Source organism: Anser cygnoides, chromosome 14, assembly GCF_040182565.1.
Source record: "Anser cygnoides isolate HZ-2024a breed goose chromosome 14, Taihu_goose_T2T_genome, whole genome shotgun sequence".
Taxonomy (NCBI): domain Eukaryota; kingdom Metazoa; phylum Chordata; class Aves; order Anseriformes; family Anatidae; genus Anser; species Anser cygnoides.
Genome location: NC_089886.1, coordinates 4,600,601 through 4,618,875, shown reverse-complemented (window position 1 = coordinate 4,618,875; position 18,275 = coordinate 4,600,601). Strand labels below are relative to the sequence as shown.

Below are 18,275 nucleotides of genomic sequence, written 5' to 3'. Positions count from 1 at the left end.
CTGTCACCTCTTTCTGTTTCTTTTTCTTTTTCTTGATGTGTTTGCTTCCTGTAGGTGTTTCAGCTTTGGAGACTGAAAGCTTGGTGAAGTTGCCTGCACTGTAAGAGCCCCGCTTTTCCTGGCTTGGCCCTGGCGTGCTGCAAGGGAAGGCTTGGCTTTTCAAAAAGCAAGGCTTTGCACTGGATTTCTAAAGCTGTGGTCAAACTTTACTTGGCCTGAGGTTTCAGCAGAGGCTTTTGATTGATGCAGCGTAGAGGCTGAGCTGAATCAGGCTATGTCCCTGTGGCAAGGAGGCTCCCTCGCTGCGGCGTGCAGACCTGGGTGAGAGCCGAAGGCTGCTGAAACTCCATGCCTGGGGTGCTGCTGGCACAGAGCACTTTCAGCTTTCTCCAGGGACAGAAAAACTGGTTGTGTTGTTGCCTGGTGCCAGCCCTGTGAGCACTAAATGTTTAACAAGAGGTACACTCCTTTCTGGTTTTTATCTGGCCGTGCAAGGCTAATTGGAAGACAACCAAGGTGCAGGCGGGGAAGCTGTCTCCCTCATCTGAGACAAGTGCTGAGTTGTGTTGTGCTCAGCCTCGCGGCTTCGCTTATGGCTGGAAATATTTAACTTGCTCAGCAAAGTGAAGGAATTGGACTTGGCTGGATTTTGGCGTTTACAGGCTAACCTTTGTCTCAGGCACAAAGCTGGAGGCCGCTCAGTATGCAGATGTACATGCAAGCTGCTTGCAGCTTGGCTGCCGCTCAGCGCGGTGCTTTTGGGGGAGGACAGTTCAGCCTCCTGAGGATGACCGGGGGGAACAACGAGCTTCGTGGGGCCTGGGGATGCAGCAGGAGGCGGTCAGGAGCAGGCAGTGGGGAGAGTGCAATGTTTAGTAAGGGCTGCACATTGTCAAGGGGTAGTGAATCATGAATAATTGTGGTTTTCAACAGAAAAGTTACTGCGTGTGAGTACACGTGTATATACGTGCATATGTGCATGAAATACGTATGTGAGTAGAGGCCATCTGACTGTTCTGGGGAAGGATCCTGCATGCTTCCCTGGCTTTGCACCCTTTTTCAGAGATGATCTGCAGGTAAAGCCAGGCTGCCTAGGCTCTTGCGTTAACCTGATTCATTCTCTTTTATCATGACACAAGCACAGCTAAGAAGGGTTACAAGGACGTGGGGACAAACCCAAAGCTGATAGAGACCGTCCTTTGGAAGGAAGACTCTGAGTAGGTCTTCAACCTGGTGGATGGTGGCGATGAGATTACCTCCCAAGGACTGCCATTCACTTGGGGTTGGTTTTTGGCAAGGACAACCTTGCTCAACTTGTCTTATTTGCTTTTGCCGGCTGGGAGGTGTGAGGAATGAGCTGTGGATTTAAGCGGCACAGTTATCTTGCGCTAAAATGCTGCTGTTTTCACAGGTGGAAACCTTTAGCTCTGAGTGATTTCACGCATTTTCAAATCATAGAGGTAGATATTGACCTTATGTCAATGCTGTACAAAGAGCCAGCGCTCAGAACAAAGTAATGAGGACATGTATGTGCCTTAGGCACCTGTTGGCCTGGTTAAACAGCACATAACTGGGTGCGTTCGGTTTTACATTACCTATATAGCTTGTGGTTCTGCTAGGAAAGTCTAGCTCAGTAATTCTTTCTATACATTACAGTGGCACTAAATAGACTTGTTTCTAGAACGGAAATTGGATGTGGCCACTGTAAAGCTAACGCTTGGGAAATCTGCAGGTAGTTTTCATAGTCCTTTATATTCTATGCTTAGGTTTTTGAGATCAAATGTGGAAAACTCAACTTCTCTTTCTCTGTGTGATTGTTAAAGTATCCATGGTACTCTTGCAGTTCCCAGTGCTGAAGTCTATTTCTATTCGGTAAGGCAATTATGTTCTGGCTTGAATATCAACTTATACTGCTTTCCTGGACTGCAGCCTACAAGACTGGGCTTTGTCCTCGAGTGTTTGGCACCTTTTCACTTTCTTCCCTGCTGATTGAAATGTGGGCTGGTTGGCTTTCAACATCCGTGCAGAGGTAGCCGCGTTTTGTGATGCTCTTCATGCGCGAACCTGATCGGACTAACAATCGTGCAAGTAATAACTCCATGCGTGATGCCCTGTGCTGCAGTTTTGGGATACTTTTTTTTTGTGTGTTGCTGAATCAAACTTTCTACTTCTTTTTTGTCCCTGTTTGTAGCATTAAGCAGAGCTCCCGATCCTCTGAGGCAGCTGAGGATGAAAAGGACCAGCGCACAGTGACAGTCAACCCCTCTCACATGAGAAAGGCATTCAAGGTCATGAATGAATTACGGAGGTACACTTTTGGGCATCCTCTCTGGTTTAGCGGGACCACGCTGATTAAAACAAGTGTTTGGGAGACGTAATAAATAAATAAAAATATCTGCCATCTTGGTCACAGCTAATGGTTGCATGGAGGGTATTAATAAGCTAGTAGGAAGAGGCAGCTACAATACAGCTGTTCTGTGATGGGTTGCTGTACCCAGTCTCACACTTGCCTATCTTCTAGTCGGAAGGAAGCCAGCTATGGCTCAAAAACATTATCTGAGCAATATCCTGCTTTTATAGATGATAATTCATTTAGCATTTTCCATTACTTACAGCAAATTTAGCTGTAAACTGTGCTCTTAGCTGAGCTAATGGTCTGAAAACCAATAATAGAACATTTCAGACATTAAGACACCTACACATAATTACAGACCAAAGATTATTAATGCACCGTTCTTATTTTGTTTAACTAGCAGTGTCATTCAGTCTGGGCTTAGCACTTCAAAGTAGGAAGAAAACCCCAACAATTCAGATCTCTACTTGCAAATTTAAAAATACCATTATTGGTTAAAAGAGAACACCTCGGTGTCTTTAAATAACTGTGTAGGTACAAGGAGAACAGGGGCTGAGAAGAATGCAGTTTTTAAGAACCACTGCGTCACTGATGTGATGACAGGGGCCAAGTCTGAATTGCTTTTTGGCTCTTATCTCATGAACCAGGCACAAGTTCAGCAGGTGTTTCTATAGGTAGTTCGAGTCCTTTACCATTCAAACACAGACTCACAATTTTTAAAATAATTCCTATGGAAAAGACACGTGTCATACAAGTGAATATATGTCTTCCCTCTCTCTCCAGATGGTATGATGAAAGCAGATAACATCATTTACTCTTCCTGCATGCTTAAAGTGCTCAGAAGATGTTGTAGGAGCCACCTCTCTTTTGTAGATTAAGTAGTTTCCCAATATACATGTTCTCCAGTATGGAGAAGGGTTAGAAATGTCTCCTTCCACAGATGTCACACAGCGATTCTCAGTTGCATAAGGAACAGAAAAAGGAAATATCTTTCCCTTGTAACAGTTAAATGAAGCAGAGTATGTTTTTTTTTTTATATTGGTATCCCTCTAGTCCTCTCTTTGTACTGAAAGCAAAAGATCTGAAAATAGAGGTTTGTGCAGCTATATTCAGAAATCTATTGTGCTACCATTATTCCTTTGTTAATTGAAGCATAGTGGGAATAGCTGGAGACTGACAATGTTTTTTTAGTGCCTGTAGTTAGCTAGATCTTGTGCAATGGTCAAGTGATAAAAAAAAATACAAGATTAAAAGCTTCCCTTAAGCACCTGTTTGATGTTTTCTTTTTCTGGGTACTCCTCCTCAGCCCCTGCTGCTGTTCTGGAATATACAGTTCTCGTGTCCATTGTATTGTGCGTTGAGCTTGTGATCCGTTAAGCCATCAACAATCAGTGTTAATAGCTACCTTGAATAATAGTGCCTTAAAGCAAATGCACCAAGAAATCCCATACAGAGGGTCTAGAAGAATCTTGCTAAGCCTTTAACCTATTTGCAATATGTTGCTCACTTGGAATTTGTAGCTTTCAAATGTAAATTAAATTAACTTTCATGAGTGGTGCTTTAAATAACTGTAGTCCAAAGAAGAATTGAATAGGGCAGCTTTTACATAAGCTGAAGGATATGGGGAAGCATCCATTAACAGACTATTAAAGAGCTCCCATTACCACCGTCATCCCTTCCAAACTGGCCTGAAAGTAGAACAAAGGTTATCAGTTCTTACTTACTTTCTTCCTGTTTTCCAACTGCAGCCCTCCGTTTCATGAATAATTTTGTTCGTCTATTCCAACATATGGAGGAGAAGGAGACACACCTAGTCCATTAGAAGATCCATGTGTATTTATTTCATATGCGGTTTCCTAAGAGAAAGCAGAGCATCGTGATAAACATTTCTGAGGAGAAGGCGACATCTAGATTTACAGACACGGAACTTTTTCTTTTCAGGCTTGACATTTGAAAAGAACACCCTTATTTTGCATTTGTATGCTCAAACATCTTAAACCAATTTATTGGGAGGCTGAGCACTTCTAGCTGTCTACATCTCTGAAGCCCTGTGCAAACATTAACTAATGAATCCTCAAAGGATGTACGTGGGGCTGGTAGGAAAGGTCACTGATTAATGAAGTGGCTTTGCCAAAGACGTACAATGAGTCAGTGGGGGAGCTCAGAAGTTTTTTGGTTTTCGTTTGGAGCCCCTTGTTTTTATCCTGGTGCCTCTTAATCCCAGACTAATTCCTGTTGTAAATGAAGTCCTCAGGCCCCCAGATAGACTTCACTGACGGGCTGCTCCTCCCTGGGCTTGGGGCAGCCTCTGCACTGGTCAGCACCAGCAGGTGTTTTGCTGGTCATGTTCTTCAGGGCCAAAACATGCAGAAATAACATTGTTTTTTCACTCTGCCTTTTTCCTGTGGAAAGGTGAAATTACTGCTGGTGTTTCCTTGCATGACTGGTACTCGCTTTATAGATCTACCAGTGCTTGGCTTCAGGTGGTGCCCAAACTCTTAAGCTCTTCTGTACCTTCCCTAAGCTCTACTTTTGAGAGGTGGAGGGAGGCCCTTTCCCATCCAGACCTTGTTTGGATTCTGTAGTTTTTCTGGGAGACAAGAGAACCGTGGTCAATCTTGCAGTGTTGGGAGGATTCAGGCTTTGCTTTGTAGGGAAGCACTGGTGGGAGCTGGTAGCTGAAGGACAGGAGGACCTTGCACTGGGATTTGGCAGGAGCTCAGGTGCCTTGTCTGTAATGGTAGGACTTCTGCTTATTTTTCTGGGGCTTTACCAATGTAGTTTTTTTTTTTTTTTTTTTCTGACCGGGAGTTCTGAAATGATCTTTGTCTTTTCTGGTGTTTTTCCAGCAAGCGGCTCCTCTGCGATGTGGTGATTGTGGCTGAAACTGTGGAGATGGAAGCCCACCGCGTGGTCCTTGCGGCCTGCAGCCCTTATTTTTGCGCGATGTTTACAGGTACCCCTCTCTGCACCAGACCCTGCGCTCGGGTTGAAGGGGCTGGGAGCTCTGCTGTGCCTCCGGCAGGAGCTGAGCAGGGGCAGGAGGCATGGCCTTGAGAGAGAAGTACGGCTCGGTCTGCACTTCGCTGCGTGTGATGGGTGTTGCTGATCATCCTTGGCTAATTCTTTTAGGCACAATCCGTGGCCTTGGGAGTGGTGCGTGGCTACAGGGGGAGCGCGTAGCACAGAGCTCACGTGAAGATTATTAGGAGGCTGGACTTGCTGGGTGCATGTTTTTTAATTCCTTAACAAGAACTCGGGTCATGAAAACACACATCATTAACATCAAGCACATGTGCAGTGCCCTAATGGTTGTGGTGCACATCAAAGAAGTTGCTGGCGTAAAAGTTGTAGTTTCAAGGCCCAGCCCCGCAGACGCTTATTCGCGGTCACGGATGTTTAATCTCCCATGGCACTTGTTGCTGCTGCCCGAAATAACACTGTTGTTCTCCAGATCCAAGCATGTATTAGCAGCCCTGCCTTTTTGCAGGGGGTGTTGTTGCGCTCTGGCATATTTTGGTAATGGCAGATGCAATCTCAACGAGAAGAGAAGGAGAGGACGAAATTCTTGCTCTGTTCGTGTGATACCTATAGGCTGTGCTTGTCACTGGCTGTGCCCAGGCAGAACAGCAAGAAGAGCTGTGTCAGTCCCAAGGCAGGCAAGTGACCAGCTTATTTAAGTCCTTCTAGTCCTTCTAGTACTATCAGTTTGGTCAGGAGCTCCTTAGCTTTCTTCCTTTACCTTGCCCCTCCTTTCCAGGATAGAAACTGACTTAACCCAATAGAAATAAAACATTTGTATGCCTCAGAGAATGGTGGTTACAGTCCCAGAGCTTCAGCATTTTGGGAGGTTTTCCCACTGTTTTATGTTCCCTGGTTTGTGGCCTTGGGGAGGAGAAAGCCAAGTTCAATAGGAACTCTTGGACCTGTTTGGAAACAGGCCACGTGGATGCTTCTTGCTCCTACAAGCCTTTGGGTTAGGCTTGCTTTTATTTTGCTTTGCTGGAAGCAGAATGCAGCATTTCTGAGGAAAGCCTCTCATCTGGGAATCCTTTCTTCCTTTCTTTAATGGAGGGGGGAAAAAAGCCTGTAATGCTGAAGTGTAAACCGATGTCTGAATGTTAGCTGAGATGTGAGGTTTGCCGTGGTGGCCTTGCCTGTGCGGTGAGCGAAGGGGGAAAGCATTCGTGTTTTCTAGGGAGCTGGAAGCGGGTGGGTGCTGGCTGTGGTGAGGAGGCAGAGGAGCAAGCCCTGCTCAGAAGCACCTGTTGGCAGAGGGCACCTCAGAGAGGACTTGGGAGTACTTGTGATGCTCATTCCTAATGAGAATTAAAAAAAAAAAAAAAAACTACTGGAAAGCCCTCTGATCTTTAGAGGTCACCTGAGCAGGAACGCGGTGGTGCAGAGCAGGGTCGGGGCCGCTCATGTTTCCATGCAGGAATTCTCCGGACGTGTAATCCCTCACGCTGCGAGTTAAACAGTAATCAGCTAACCACCAGCCGCGATCATGTGGCTGCCTCGGCGCTGCCCTGGGCTGGGTGACAGCCTCTGCGGGGCCCCCAGCCTGTCCCGGGGGCAGCAGGGCAGGCAGAGAAAAACTCCCCATTCGCTTTTGGTCCAGCTGCTCCTAGATTTCTGAGGCCTGGATCTTCCTCTTGCAAAGGCTGAGCCTGTGATCTGCTTCCAGCTGTGTGTTGTTTCAGTCTCTGGAGGGTGAGATTTTAACATCGCAGCCTGGCTATTAGCTGCGTTTTATTTTTCAGTTTTGCTTTGCACGTCAGCAGTGCAGCTTGACAGCTGTGCTGTGCGTGCACCTGCAGGGCGGGTGCAGGATGGACGGGGCAGCGGCAGCTTGTGCTGAGTCCCTGCTGGGGGAAATGATTTTTGGGGAGCTGGGGGAACCCCTGGCAGTGCTGGCAGCCACGTGGTAGTGGATGGTCAGTGTAAAGCCTTGAGCAGCGGGAGCCAAACCAAAACCCACGGCTCATCCCCTGTGTCTGATGCCTGCTCCGCAGGTGCTGTTGCTGTAGGTTGGGCCTGATTTTGGGCTCGTGGATGACCTTGTGATGACCGTGGGATCTATCTTACACCACCTGGTGTCCTCTGGTTAGGCATGTCTCTTCACAATAGCTTTGGCAAGTCCTAAAATAAAAAGGCATGTTTTCCATTTGTATCCTCCCCCACTGAAGGAGAGATGGGACCCAGCACCTCCTAATTCTCTACTGCTTTTTAGAGCATTTCGGATGGACAGCCCCTGCTGGCACCGTGCCGAGCGGGGATGAGTGGTGGCAGTAATTTCCATCAGTGTAGAATAAAACGTGATAGTTTCAGGAAGGACAACAGACACTGCAGAGATGCTGCTGGGACCGTTCCTGTGAGAAACGTGGGGGGATCTTGGCAGCGCCGGGTGAGGAGGCAGCAGTGCAGAAGTCTTCCTTTCAGATCTCTAACAGCCCCCGTGCATGAGGGGCTGTGGCCTTGGTAGTCAGTACGCTTGCGAGTCCTCCTCCTTCAGCACATCTCTGACTTGGGAAACAACAGAAGCTGGGAGCTGGGAAGCATCTCGAGCGCAGTAAATCTGAGGCAGGGCAAGCTGCTGTGCTGGGTAAACAAGGCGTTGTGAGCTGCTGCAGTTCTGACAGCAGCCTCTCGTGACAAAGCTGAGGAGCTGAGCAGGCTGGCGGCAGGAGAAAGTACAAGGAGGAAGGGAGAGAGCAGCGCTGGTGTTGTGTACGGGGCATGAAGGACTTGTCTTCACAAGGCCCTCGTGTCTGTAAGGTAAATTCCCCTAAAAAAGCTCAGCTTGCAGGCATGCTGCCTGTTCTCACATCTTTGTGCCCCATTACTCTGTCCCTTGTATCTGCTTGGCTGCAGGGTCAGGGTCTGTGCAGCACAGGCCAGCACCAGTTAGGTTCATTCTCAGCACAGCCCTCATCCAGGGGAGGTGCTATTAATGCTCTGAATCACTCTGTCATTAGGGTATTGGGTGAGCCTTGGGTCTGACTTGGGAAAGGGGCGTGAGGTTTGGGGGTTTGATTTAATTATTTTATTTTTTTGGTAGGAGGATGTGGCTGGAAGGGTCCGGTCCCGACTTCACTGCTGGGACATCACGTGTGAGCCTCCCCTCGGTGGTGGTGCACGGGGACGTTGCCAGTCCAGAGCCAGTGGGGGACGTTAGCATGCAGGGCTGGCAGCTTGCTGGTGGGTGTAGAAGCCCACACTGCCTTTATTTTTTGTTGGCTGTGTCACATGAGCGCCACGGAGACAGATGATGTTGTCGGATCGGTCCCTCTGAGCTATTTCTGTATCGATCATGGGTGAGAGCATCCCAGCCTCTCCTCTGCCCCTGGTTCCAGCGAGCGCTGTCAGTGCTGTGGCTGCTCTGCTTTGCCCCTTGCCTCCGTAGGGTTTTTGTCTGGGTGCTCCTTGCAGGCAGCGCCAGCTCCGCGTAGGCTGGTGTGCACTGGTCTGCTCTCAGAATCCTCCTCTCATCTCTGGAGATGGATTTTTGGGGGGGAGAAGTGCTGGGAGATGTTTATTTTGTCAGTCAAAAAATCCTACATGCTCTGAAAGCCCCCCAAATTTAGGTCATTTATCCCTTTGTACTTGTATGTTTGTATTCACGGGCGTCTCTGAATAAAATTTTATTTGATTTTAAAAATAGAAGTTGGAGCAAATATTATTTCAGTCCGCTTCCCTTTGGATGGTGTTGGCCCTCCTAATACTTATGGTCTGGCCTGACTCCTGTTATCTACCTCCTTATGGGCATAAGTGAAGGCCCAGGAGTTTAATTTCCAGGCTCCAGGTTTTGCTCCGGCTCAGACCCCCTTTAGCATCTGACTCCGTGCCGTGTGCTGTGCACTAAATGTGCCCGGCCGCGTCTTGTCGTGCTCGGTGTGGGGATGTAGGCTGTAATTACTTCTCACATAGGCTGCAGAAACTATTTTTCCTCTTAATCCCACAGCAGTATTGAGTCACCAGGTTTCTTACAGTAGTGATTATTCCTGTCCTGGTTTCAGAATTGACATTTCTTCAAGCTGTCCTTTGTCTGTCTGTATTTTTTCATCTGTCGTTTCCTTTCTGCTCTGGAGCTTGCTCTTTCTGTTCTGTGGTTCCTGGAGATCCTGCTGATTAAAGGCTGGGCTGGGTGATCTCACCCTGCGTGTGAATGCTGGAAAGGGACCTGGGGAGTCTTTCCTCCTCCTTCCCACCGTGCTTTTGTTACCGGGACGCGCTCCTGTACGCACAGGGTCTGCGTGCGTGGTGCCTGCAATGACAAGGACATCTTGGACAGATGCTTTTTGTAAGGTGCAGCTGTGCGGACAGGTTACAGCAAGATAATTTAGGGGAGAAGCGTGCAGCACACTGGATCCTTGCTGGTTTTCCTCAGCAGGTTTCAGGTTATTCCTCAAGAAAGAGGGTGGCGCTATCTTTTATCGTAGGGTATACCATAAAGCACCCTAACTCAGCTGCTGCAGATGATTCATCTACCAATATACATATTTAAATATATTAATAAAGCCCTCCTAAGGCTTGTCCACGGTCTCTTTGAGTCTGTCCCTGTGATGAAACATGGCTGAAGGCTGTGTTGTTTTTTCAGCCCCTGTATGTGTTTGAATGCGGGTGAACTTGCAGGTTCTTTTCCTGCTTTTTCTTTTCCATGTTGCATTTGTTGATGACTTTTATCTTACGCTAGTGTCTTCCAATGTTGAGGTGCTCTTTAGGCTGCATTAAGAGGTTCTGAGAGCCTTGCCAGTTGTCCTTAGATAGTCAGGGATAGTGTCAGGGCAGTCTATTAGATACCAGGAGTATGTGCTGGATGTGGGGGGAGCAAGGGCTGAAAAGAGCTCCTGCCAAGCGAACTCTGACTGTCCTTTTGAAATGCTTTTCAGGAGACATGTCTGAAAGTAAAGCCAAGAAGATCGAGATAAAAGATGTCGATGGGCAGACGCTGAGGAAGCTGATTGATTACATCTACACAGCCGAGATAGAGGTCACGGAAGAGAACGTGCAGGTGAGTCTGGTTCAGCTGCTCCCTGGAAACCCAAGCCAGAAGCTTGAAACTCAAAAGCCTTGGAGAGGGGTGAGTGATCTCTTCAGGCTGCTGGAAGTAAAAGGTTGAGCTTAAAAGAGCTCCTGCCAGCCTTGTTCAGTCTTGAGGCACTTTGCTGCTTTCTCTGCGCGTACGTCATGTTGCATTTAGCTTTCGTATCAAGCTTTTATAACGAGCTTAGGCATTTGCATTCCAAGAAGCTGCTGACTTGTGGGTCAGTCTGTCAAAGGTCAGAAGATAGTCAAACAAGCAGCGCGTCGAATGTGGTTTTAAGGTCCTGACAGAGCAATCTGACTGTTAGTTTTTAAGTTCTTCTGGGGAGTTTGATTAGTTTGGCAGAGCTTTGAGTGGAATATATTGTTAAAATGAGGGCATTCTTCCCTTCTTTGTGTGCATTCTGTCTTGCAGCTCTTTGAGGTAAATATTTGTCTGAAAGTGGAAGGGGTAGTTGAAAGGCAGCCTTACAGATAAAGCAGGATGCAAGGAAGAGTGTTTTGTTGTCTGTGTCACATGGCTGTGGCTGCTGGTAAAGCCTTTTCTCTTCTCTTTCTTTGACTGTAAGAAAACGGCTGTGCACTTAGCCACTGATGTCTGGAAGGGATGCTGGGAGCTTGTGTGCAGGCGTGCTTTTTGGTTGTTCCCTGGTTTTGTTTGCAAGCGGTAGTTTAGGCCTGTTGTTGTCCTCTCGGTGATGTGGGCATCGGGCAGGGTAACAGCAGCCGGTGTCTGTCTCACTGGAGAGGGAGGGGAAATGCTGCTGCCTGCGTTCTGTTGACCTAATTAAGACGGCAAAATTAGACTGGCACGAAGTCCTTTGCTGCGTGAAATTGAGTTCTTGCTGTGGATGGGACACACTCGCCTGTTCTGGTCCCTTAGGGAGGGCACAGGTTCTTGCTGTGCTGTAGCGTGTGGCTCTTCCTGCAGGAAACTCTGCAAAACCTGACGTATGTCTGCTTTGTGGTCTAAGCCGTGGGCCATCCTTCATGACCCAAGCCTGTGGGTGTCTTCTTTCTGCCCTCCAGCGGTACAAACTTGTCTTTCTGGCCTGCTCTCGACCTGGCTCTTCTCACATCAGGCTCTTATCACATCAGTTTGTGGACCCTGGTTGTCCTGCGGTGAGGCTGTGCAAGCCAGGCCCCTGGGGACCACCGGTGAGGAGACCTTCAAGGTGCCTTTGCAGCAAAGAAGCTGATGTTCAAACCCCCCTGAGCTACCTGTCCACTGCAAGGTCCTGTGCTTAACTGCAGCATGTAGCAAAGGTTGTAAGGATGTGAGCTCCTGCACTACTTCAGTAGCACGTAGTGGGGAAGCAGAGTAGATTCTTGGACTTCTGGGGCCTCCTGTTGCTGGAGGAAAAATGACATTTACACCCTGTCAAGCTGCCATCTCTTCCTGGGGGAAATGTGAAGACTGTATCCACGTGCTTTCAGAAACGTATGCGTTCCTTCCCTGCTCTGGTTGTTAGGTGGCCCACGAGCACCCACTCGGCACGTGGGATGTGCTGAGCTCCAGCTGCCATCTGGTGTGCCGGATCCTATCAGTCTGCATGGAGAGAGGCTTGCTTAAAGTTACTGCACGTGCTCTAGCTGTTCCCCCACGAGAGCACCTCGGTGTAGAGCTGCACCAGCGTATAAGTAGGGTGGCTGCACGGCCAGCTCCATCCTGCTCTGCACTGGCAGGATAGACCTGCCCCGAGAAGTCCAGGTGTTGCATTTCCAATCAAACAGAAAAATAACTTTTTTTAGTGAAACCTAACCGTATTCTGCCTTATGTTGGCCTAGGGATTACAGAGAGTTGAGGTTAAGAGCCGTGCCTATCCTCATATTTTGGCTCACATCTCTCGGACAATATGATCAAAAATATGTTTGGTGAATACTAAGATTTAGGCAATGAGCTTTTTCCCAGTCTAATAAAGCACTCCCTTTTCTTCACGATTTGTTTAAATAAGCACACTGTGAATAATCTATAGTCTGCAGGGAAATTAATTCATAAGAAATGAAGCTCATCTAGAGCAAGATCAACTGACTAGACCCTTTTGTTATGTTAAAAATGTCTGTCTTGAAAATGTTTTGTGGAATTTGATAGAATTTTGTGATGAAGCCCATAGAAAGGTTAAAGAGGAATTTCCATACCGTCTGTGGGTATTTAACCACTGAACAGAATGCCATAAACAGGTTAATGGCCACAGAGAGAAAAGTCTACGTAAAAGAATATTCTGTGATTCCTCAGAAAGGTTCACCCGGGTAAAGGCAAACTGAAGCGAACAATTAAGCCCTCGGTGTGGATTAACAATGGCAGCCTTAGGAAGACGTGAGCAGTTTTGGTATTTTACGTTGTCACGTCCTCCTGCTGCGTGGCTCCGTCAGCCATCCAGCCGGAAGGGTGCCTCGGTGGTGCCGGTCTGCGATGTTTCAGCAATGTTCCTTCACCGTCTCGTCGTCAGACTTCCTCAGCTCCCAGCAGCTATCTCGTGTCCAGAGCTCCGATTTCCTAGCTGGAAGAGGGTGCATCTAAGGGTTTTTGTGCAGTTTGACACCCAGTTGTTCAGACTTCCTCAGCAGATGGAAGAAGTGATTTCTGGGTATGCGTGCCAGTTAATTCCATTGGAGAAATTACAAGAAAAAAGATTGTTATATGACGTTAATTGGTTGTTAGGTGGCCCGAAGCTGTTACGCTGGTGCTGGCGTATGGAGAACCAGCAAATCTATCTCAGAGCATGCTAGAGAATTATTTAGCCATGTATTAGGAGGCTTAGAGATACTCACACTCATGTTGCTGAAGCAGGTGAGTTGTTGGCTGCTTTGGCTGTCCTTGTCTTTGTTGTGGTGTTTTCTGTGCGTGGCAGGAGACACATTGCACTGCAAATAAGAGCCCAGTGCTCTTGTGCCAACAGTGCTGTGCTGCTGGAGCACAACATCCTGCAGATGGGCTGGCAGTGGGAGGTGGGTCAGAGCTGTTGTCGTTCAGGGAGGAAGGTTTTATTCAGACTTGAACAACAAGGTTTTTCCATCCGTGAGCAAATACAATGGGGGAAAGTGCAGAAAACTGATGACAGAAGTCAACAGCTGTCCCCGATCTGAAGGTGAAACGAGTGACACAAGAATTGGAGCAGTTGTGTGTGGAGTTCCCTCTCCAGGTACAGGTTACTTTTCTGCACCTGTGGAAATCCATATCCTTCTGGAAGGCAAGAAATTATAAAAACGATCCAGTTGGGCTTCCACTTCAAAGAAAAAGTGCTTCTCCACCCAGAAACGCAGTGTGGTAAACATCTGCATTCATAAGGTTCTTGGTGTGCTTATCTTGGAAAAGAAATAGTGCTGAAGCCGCCGGAGATCATGGGGTTGGTGTGTCCAGGCTGGCTGTGACACTGAATGGAGATCTGAGAGGAGGCTTTTCATTCTCCTAGAAGCTCCTGTAAAGACACCCGAACCTCTGTCTGTAGACAGTGAATACAGTCCTCCTTCAGCACTTTGTACCCATCCTTAGTGATGGCACTTAATTACTTGCAGCCTGAGAATTACCCTTCCAATTAAGAAAGTCACTGCCATTAGGGTTGTAATGATTCCCTGGGAAAAGTCCTGATTAACCTGATTTCGTGATTAAATTCCTATTAATGAGGTGCAGCATACCACATGCGTGGTGTCCTTGTGCACTACTGCGGTCTGAGGTATGGCTTGTGGAAAGAAAAATGAAGAGATGTCTAGAAATCAACTGACCGGGGGAAATAGATGTTGAAACTGTCAGCATTCAAACATAATAATCATAATAAAAAATGTCTCGAGAAAGGAGGAAAAAAGCTTTGCTAGCATCTGTAGCGCTTCCTTTTCAGAAGTGTGCTTCCCCACCTCGTGTTTCCCAAAGGACTTAGGACTTCAAAACAGAGGAAGGAGACTCTCGGGGGGGAAAAGAAGTTTGGGTACTGCAGTGATGAAGGGTACTAAGTGGGTCATTTCATCTCCCGCCCCTCTGTGTGCTCCAAAAGCTGCAGCTACAGCTTGTACAGTTTGCAGAGCGCCTTTCAGCTCAGCTTTAGGAGATGCAATAAATCAGGTCTGTTTTCTCCCTGCTGTAATAACTCATTGCTTTGTGTCACCCTCCTGGGGTGCTGGAGAGTCCTCCAACAGCAAGGCAGAGTTGTGGGCACGGGGACCTTTTCAGCCTTCGGGAAGTCATCTAGGTGAGATTGGCCTTACAGAAAGGTGAGAAGAAACTTGTGTGTGGCATCAGAGGACTGTGCTGGAAGCCTGGCAGGTGCTCCTCCACTTTTTTTTATCCAACTGTTTACCAAGAGACGGTTTAGCTGTTCTGTGCAGTGAAGTTGGAGAAGGTAGATTAGGAGGGAAGTTGCAAGCTATTCCCCTGTTTTCTCTCTCATCCCTGTATCCCTTCTTATACCTGTTCCTGGAGAGGTTTGTGGCTTTCTGATCCTGCCACGCGTACTGCTGCCTTGGCTATTTCACCCCAGGTGGAGCATTTAAGTAGAAGCACCATTGTTCACGCTTGGCATTGCCTGGTAGCAACTGGGGAGCGATAAAGCCTTAATTGCCTTCCTTACGCTGAAAAGCCACATTACAATAATGCTGTTTTATCTCTGTTCCATGTGCACTGTTGAGCTATTAAGTAAAAACCGAACATTTAACCTGCCTTGCAAATGTGAGCTCTGCTTGTTTCTCTGCTCGTGGTTTCCCCCGGGAGCTGTCTCCCTGTTTGGGCAGATGTGCGGTCCCAGCTGTGGCCCTGGATGTGCTGCTGAGGATTACAGCCAACACCCTTTTTGGCTTCCAATTTGACTAAATTGTCAAAGCAGCTTAAAAGCTTTAATGTCTCTGCTTTGGGGAAGCGCTCCTCGCCCCGTTTTGCAGAGGAATAGTGCAGGTTGCCTCTTGGCTGTGGTTACCTGCAAGACCGTGGCAGAGGAGGGAACTAACCCCAGTCTCTGTAGCCTAGCGTTAATGCCCTGAATATGGAATGAACCTCACGGCAACACAGATCGCTTTTGGCTGAAAGATGTTTCTGGTTCAGAGACATCAAAGGTTTATGAAAGTGTTTAATTGCACAGACGATGTTCTGTTACACTTGAGGCTGGTACAGAGTCTGCGGAGTGAGAGCACAGCTGGAGAAATGGATGGTTATTGCTGTTTTGTACCATAGATGAGGTTCTGGACATAATTTATTTAGCAAAGAAATCAGTCTCGGTAGCAGTAGCAGGTAATTTTGATAGAGTTTTGAAAGACGACTGGATCTGGTGAGGAGGCTGATCTGGTGGAGAAGCCAGATGAACAGTACGTGCTCTAAATTGTTCACAGTAGTTGGAGTTCAAATATTAAAAGCCAAATCCAGACCCAAGTGAGTAACTTGCCTGGATTTTAATGGGGTTGCAGCTTGGTCCTGCTGCACGTTTAGGCAGGGCATTTCCTCTTGTTATTTCTAAAGGAAACAGACATTGTGCTAGCGGATATCCTTTGCTTGCTTTTTGCCTTCCCTGGTAAAAAAAAAACAAAAAACAAACAAGTAGAGCGGTAAGATGTTCAGCTGGGAAATAAGAAAGAGAAAATCCACTCATCTGTTGATAAGCTATTTTTATCCTACTTCTAAAGCATTATATGATAACGCTCCTTTCACAATAACTGCAGTGGTGTGAGGCTGCTTCTCTGCTGCCCTGTCAAGCCAGCCTGAGGCTGCAGGATAGCAGTAGTGGGATGTCCAAGGGGATCTGGCATGTGGGTATCACTGACAGTAGTTCAGAGGCAGTATCCCCAAATGCTTCAGCTAGGCATCTGCATCTGCAGGCACTCTTGATGGTAGGGTGTGCTTGGAGGAAGCTCTGGCTGGTCACAGGTAGTCTGCAGGGAGTTCCCATCCATCGTGCAAGCAAGGCACTCACCTTTCTGCTGCTGGAAGGAGCTCGTTCAGCCAGGTAGAAAGTTGCTCACGGCTAGGTTCCAAAACTGCAAGAGCGTTGCCATCTCGATTTAATCAAAACCACAAACTCTAATCTCCTCCTGGCGTCAAGAGGCTTGGGGCAAAATGGGCTCCCAGGTTAATTGTTTTTTTTTTTTTTTTTTACTGTTGCCTGTTGAGGTGGCTGCTTGGCAGCAGTCAGGTACTGTAGGTCTCTGCTGGAGCTGGAATGTGTCAGAGGCTTAGAAAACACCTGGGGTGAGTTGTGAGTGTCCTGCCCTGATGGGAAACTGAGTGTGGGGGGAGGCAGGCAGGGAGGGGAGGTCTTTTTCCCTTCTCTGCCATCAAGATTTGAGGAGGTGAGTGAGGTGAGTGCTGTTAACCTGCTTGTTTTGTTTAACAGCCACATTTTTTTTTTTTGTTGGAAATAGTTTTCCGGAAATCTGTGCTCAGATGGTGAGCACAGATGCCTGGTTTGAAGACCATGTGTGAAGCAGCCAGAGCTACGGAAGAGCTGGGATCAGAAATGTCTGCAGTTGCTGTAAGACATAAGAAAGGAAGTAGCTGATGTCACAGGCTGTAACATCCCGACCGATGTTATTTTCTACTTCCTATCCTTGCTCATTGACCTCCAAGATGGTCTTTCCAGCAGATGTGGCATTCCTGACCCAGTTTTGTCTCTCTTTTCTGCCCTTGGTTTTGTAGGTACAAAGCAGTACCTCATTTTCAGATGCAGTCATGAACCACAGCACTGGTGTCCACAGATTTTGTGTGGCTGAGAACGGGGGCCGTTGATTTGAATAGTTGGCCCCATCTTTCCTGAGAGCCTTGCTGTTACCAGAACCTGCTCAAGCTTGCTGCTGTCTCCCTTTCTAGTGGGGCAGTTTGGGCACCCTGCTCAAAAGCCAGCATGGTTTTGATGGAAATAAGAAGGCTCGAGATTCTGAGGGTGCTGGGGTGGTGTCAGCTTTGAATGTGATGGTAAAACATGCAAATAATATAAAGCTCTTCAGGGGAAACCAAATCTGTGGGCAGGACCTAGCTGCAGCAAAGGCAGAGATTCAGGTGTGTCCCTGGTTGTTTGCATTTTGTCCTCCCCTTACACAACTTGAGGTCCTTTGAGGAGAAGAGCTCTGCTCTCAGCCCAACACAATATAGCCATTTCCATCTCTCAGAGAATGGAAAATTCCGTGTATAAATACTGCTGAAACGTTAACCTTCTTTCTCACACCCCACAGTGATGTGTCCCTGTCTGGAGGGGGGTTGCATCTAGCTCATGCAAGTTGGGAATTAAACTTTCTCTGTTGCTATCTCCGATTTCCCTTTCTTGTTGTTCCAGGTTTTGTTGCCGGCTGCTAGCTTATTGCAGCTGATGGATGTTAGAAAAAACTGCTGTGACTTTCTTCAATCCCAGCTGCATCCCACGAACTGCCTTGGAATTCGAGCTTTCGCAGATGTGCATGCGTGTACCGAGCTGCTGCAGCAGGCGAATGCCTACGCAGGTGAGGAAAAGGTCGTCTGTTTGTCGAGGTAAACCTGCTTGCAGGTGCAGCAACTCATAGGCTGAGCAAGATCAGTGCGTAGTGGTTGGTCTCATCGTGCTTCTAGTATTAGACCAGGAAAGGGAATATACTTTGTGTTGTAGACTTGTGACTTCTTGTGATGCTGCAAATTGTGAAATGTAGTTTGGTGGCAGGGAAATGCGCAGAAGGTTAAAACAAAAACAAAAAACCCAACCCCACTATCCTTTGGATCCCAGCCTGCAAAATAGTTCCTTGGAGTGTTCCTAGTGAGCTCTTTGGCTTCCTGCTCAACAGCACGGTGTTGGAGTGCTGGTGTTCACCCATTGCCCTCTCAAAGGGTGTGCTGCCCTTTGAGTGCAGGAAGCAGTCGCTGGGGATTTGTGCACTCTAGGAATAACTGGCAGTGGGCAAAATTAAATCTTGTGAGTGGGAATGGGAACACTCA

The 18,275-nt window shown here is 47.5% G+C and overlaps 1 protein-coding gene across 2 annotated transcripts in view; it reads left to right on the top strand.

Moving 5' to 3' along the window:
- Positions 1-18,275, top strand: part of KLHL3 (kelch like family member 3) — a 41,431-nt gene that overhangs the window by 5,250 nt on the left and 17,906 nt on the right. For both annotated transcript variants that reach the window (XM_048057261.2, XM_048057263.2), the window contains exons 2-5: positions 2,192-2,308; positions 5,203-5,309; positions 10,246-10,367; positions 17,647-17,809. In XM_048057261.2, coding sequence (XP_047913218.2) covers positions 2,192-2,308; positions 5,203-5,309; positions 10,246-10,367; positions 17,647-17,809 — 509 coding nt within the window. The remainder of the gene's footprint in view (positions 1-2,191; positions 2,309-5,202; positions 5,310-10,245; positions 10,368-17,646; positions 17,810-18,275) is intronic.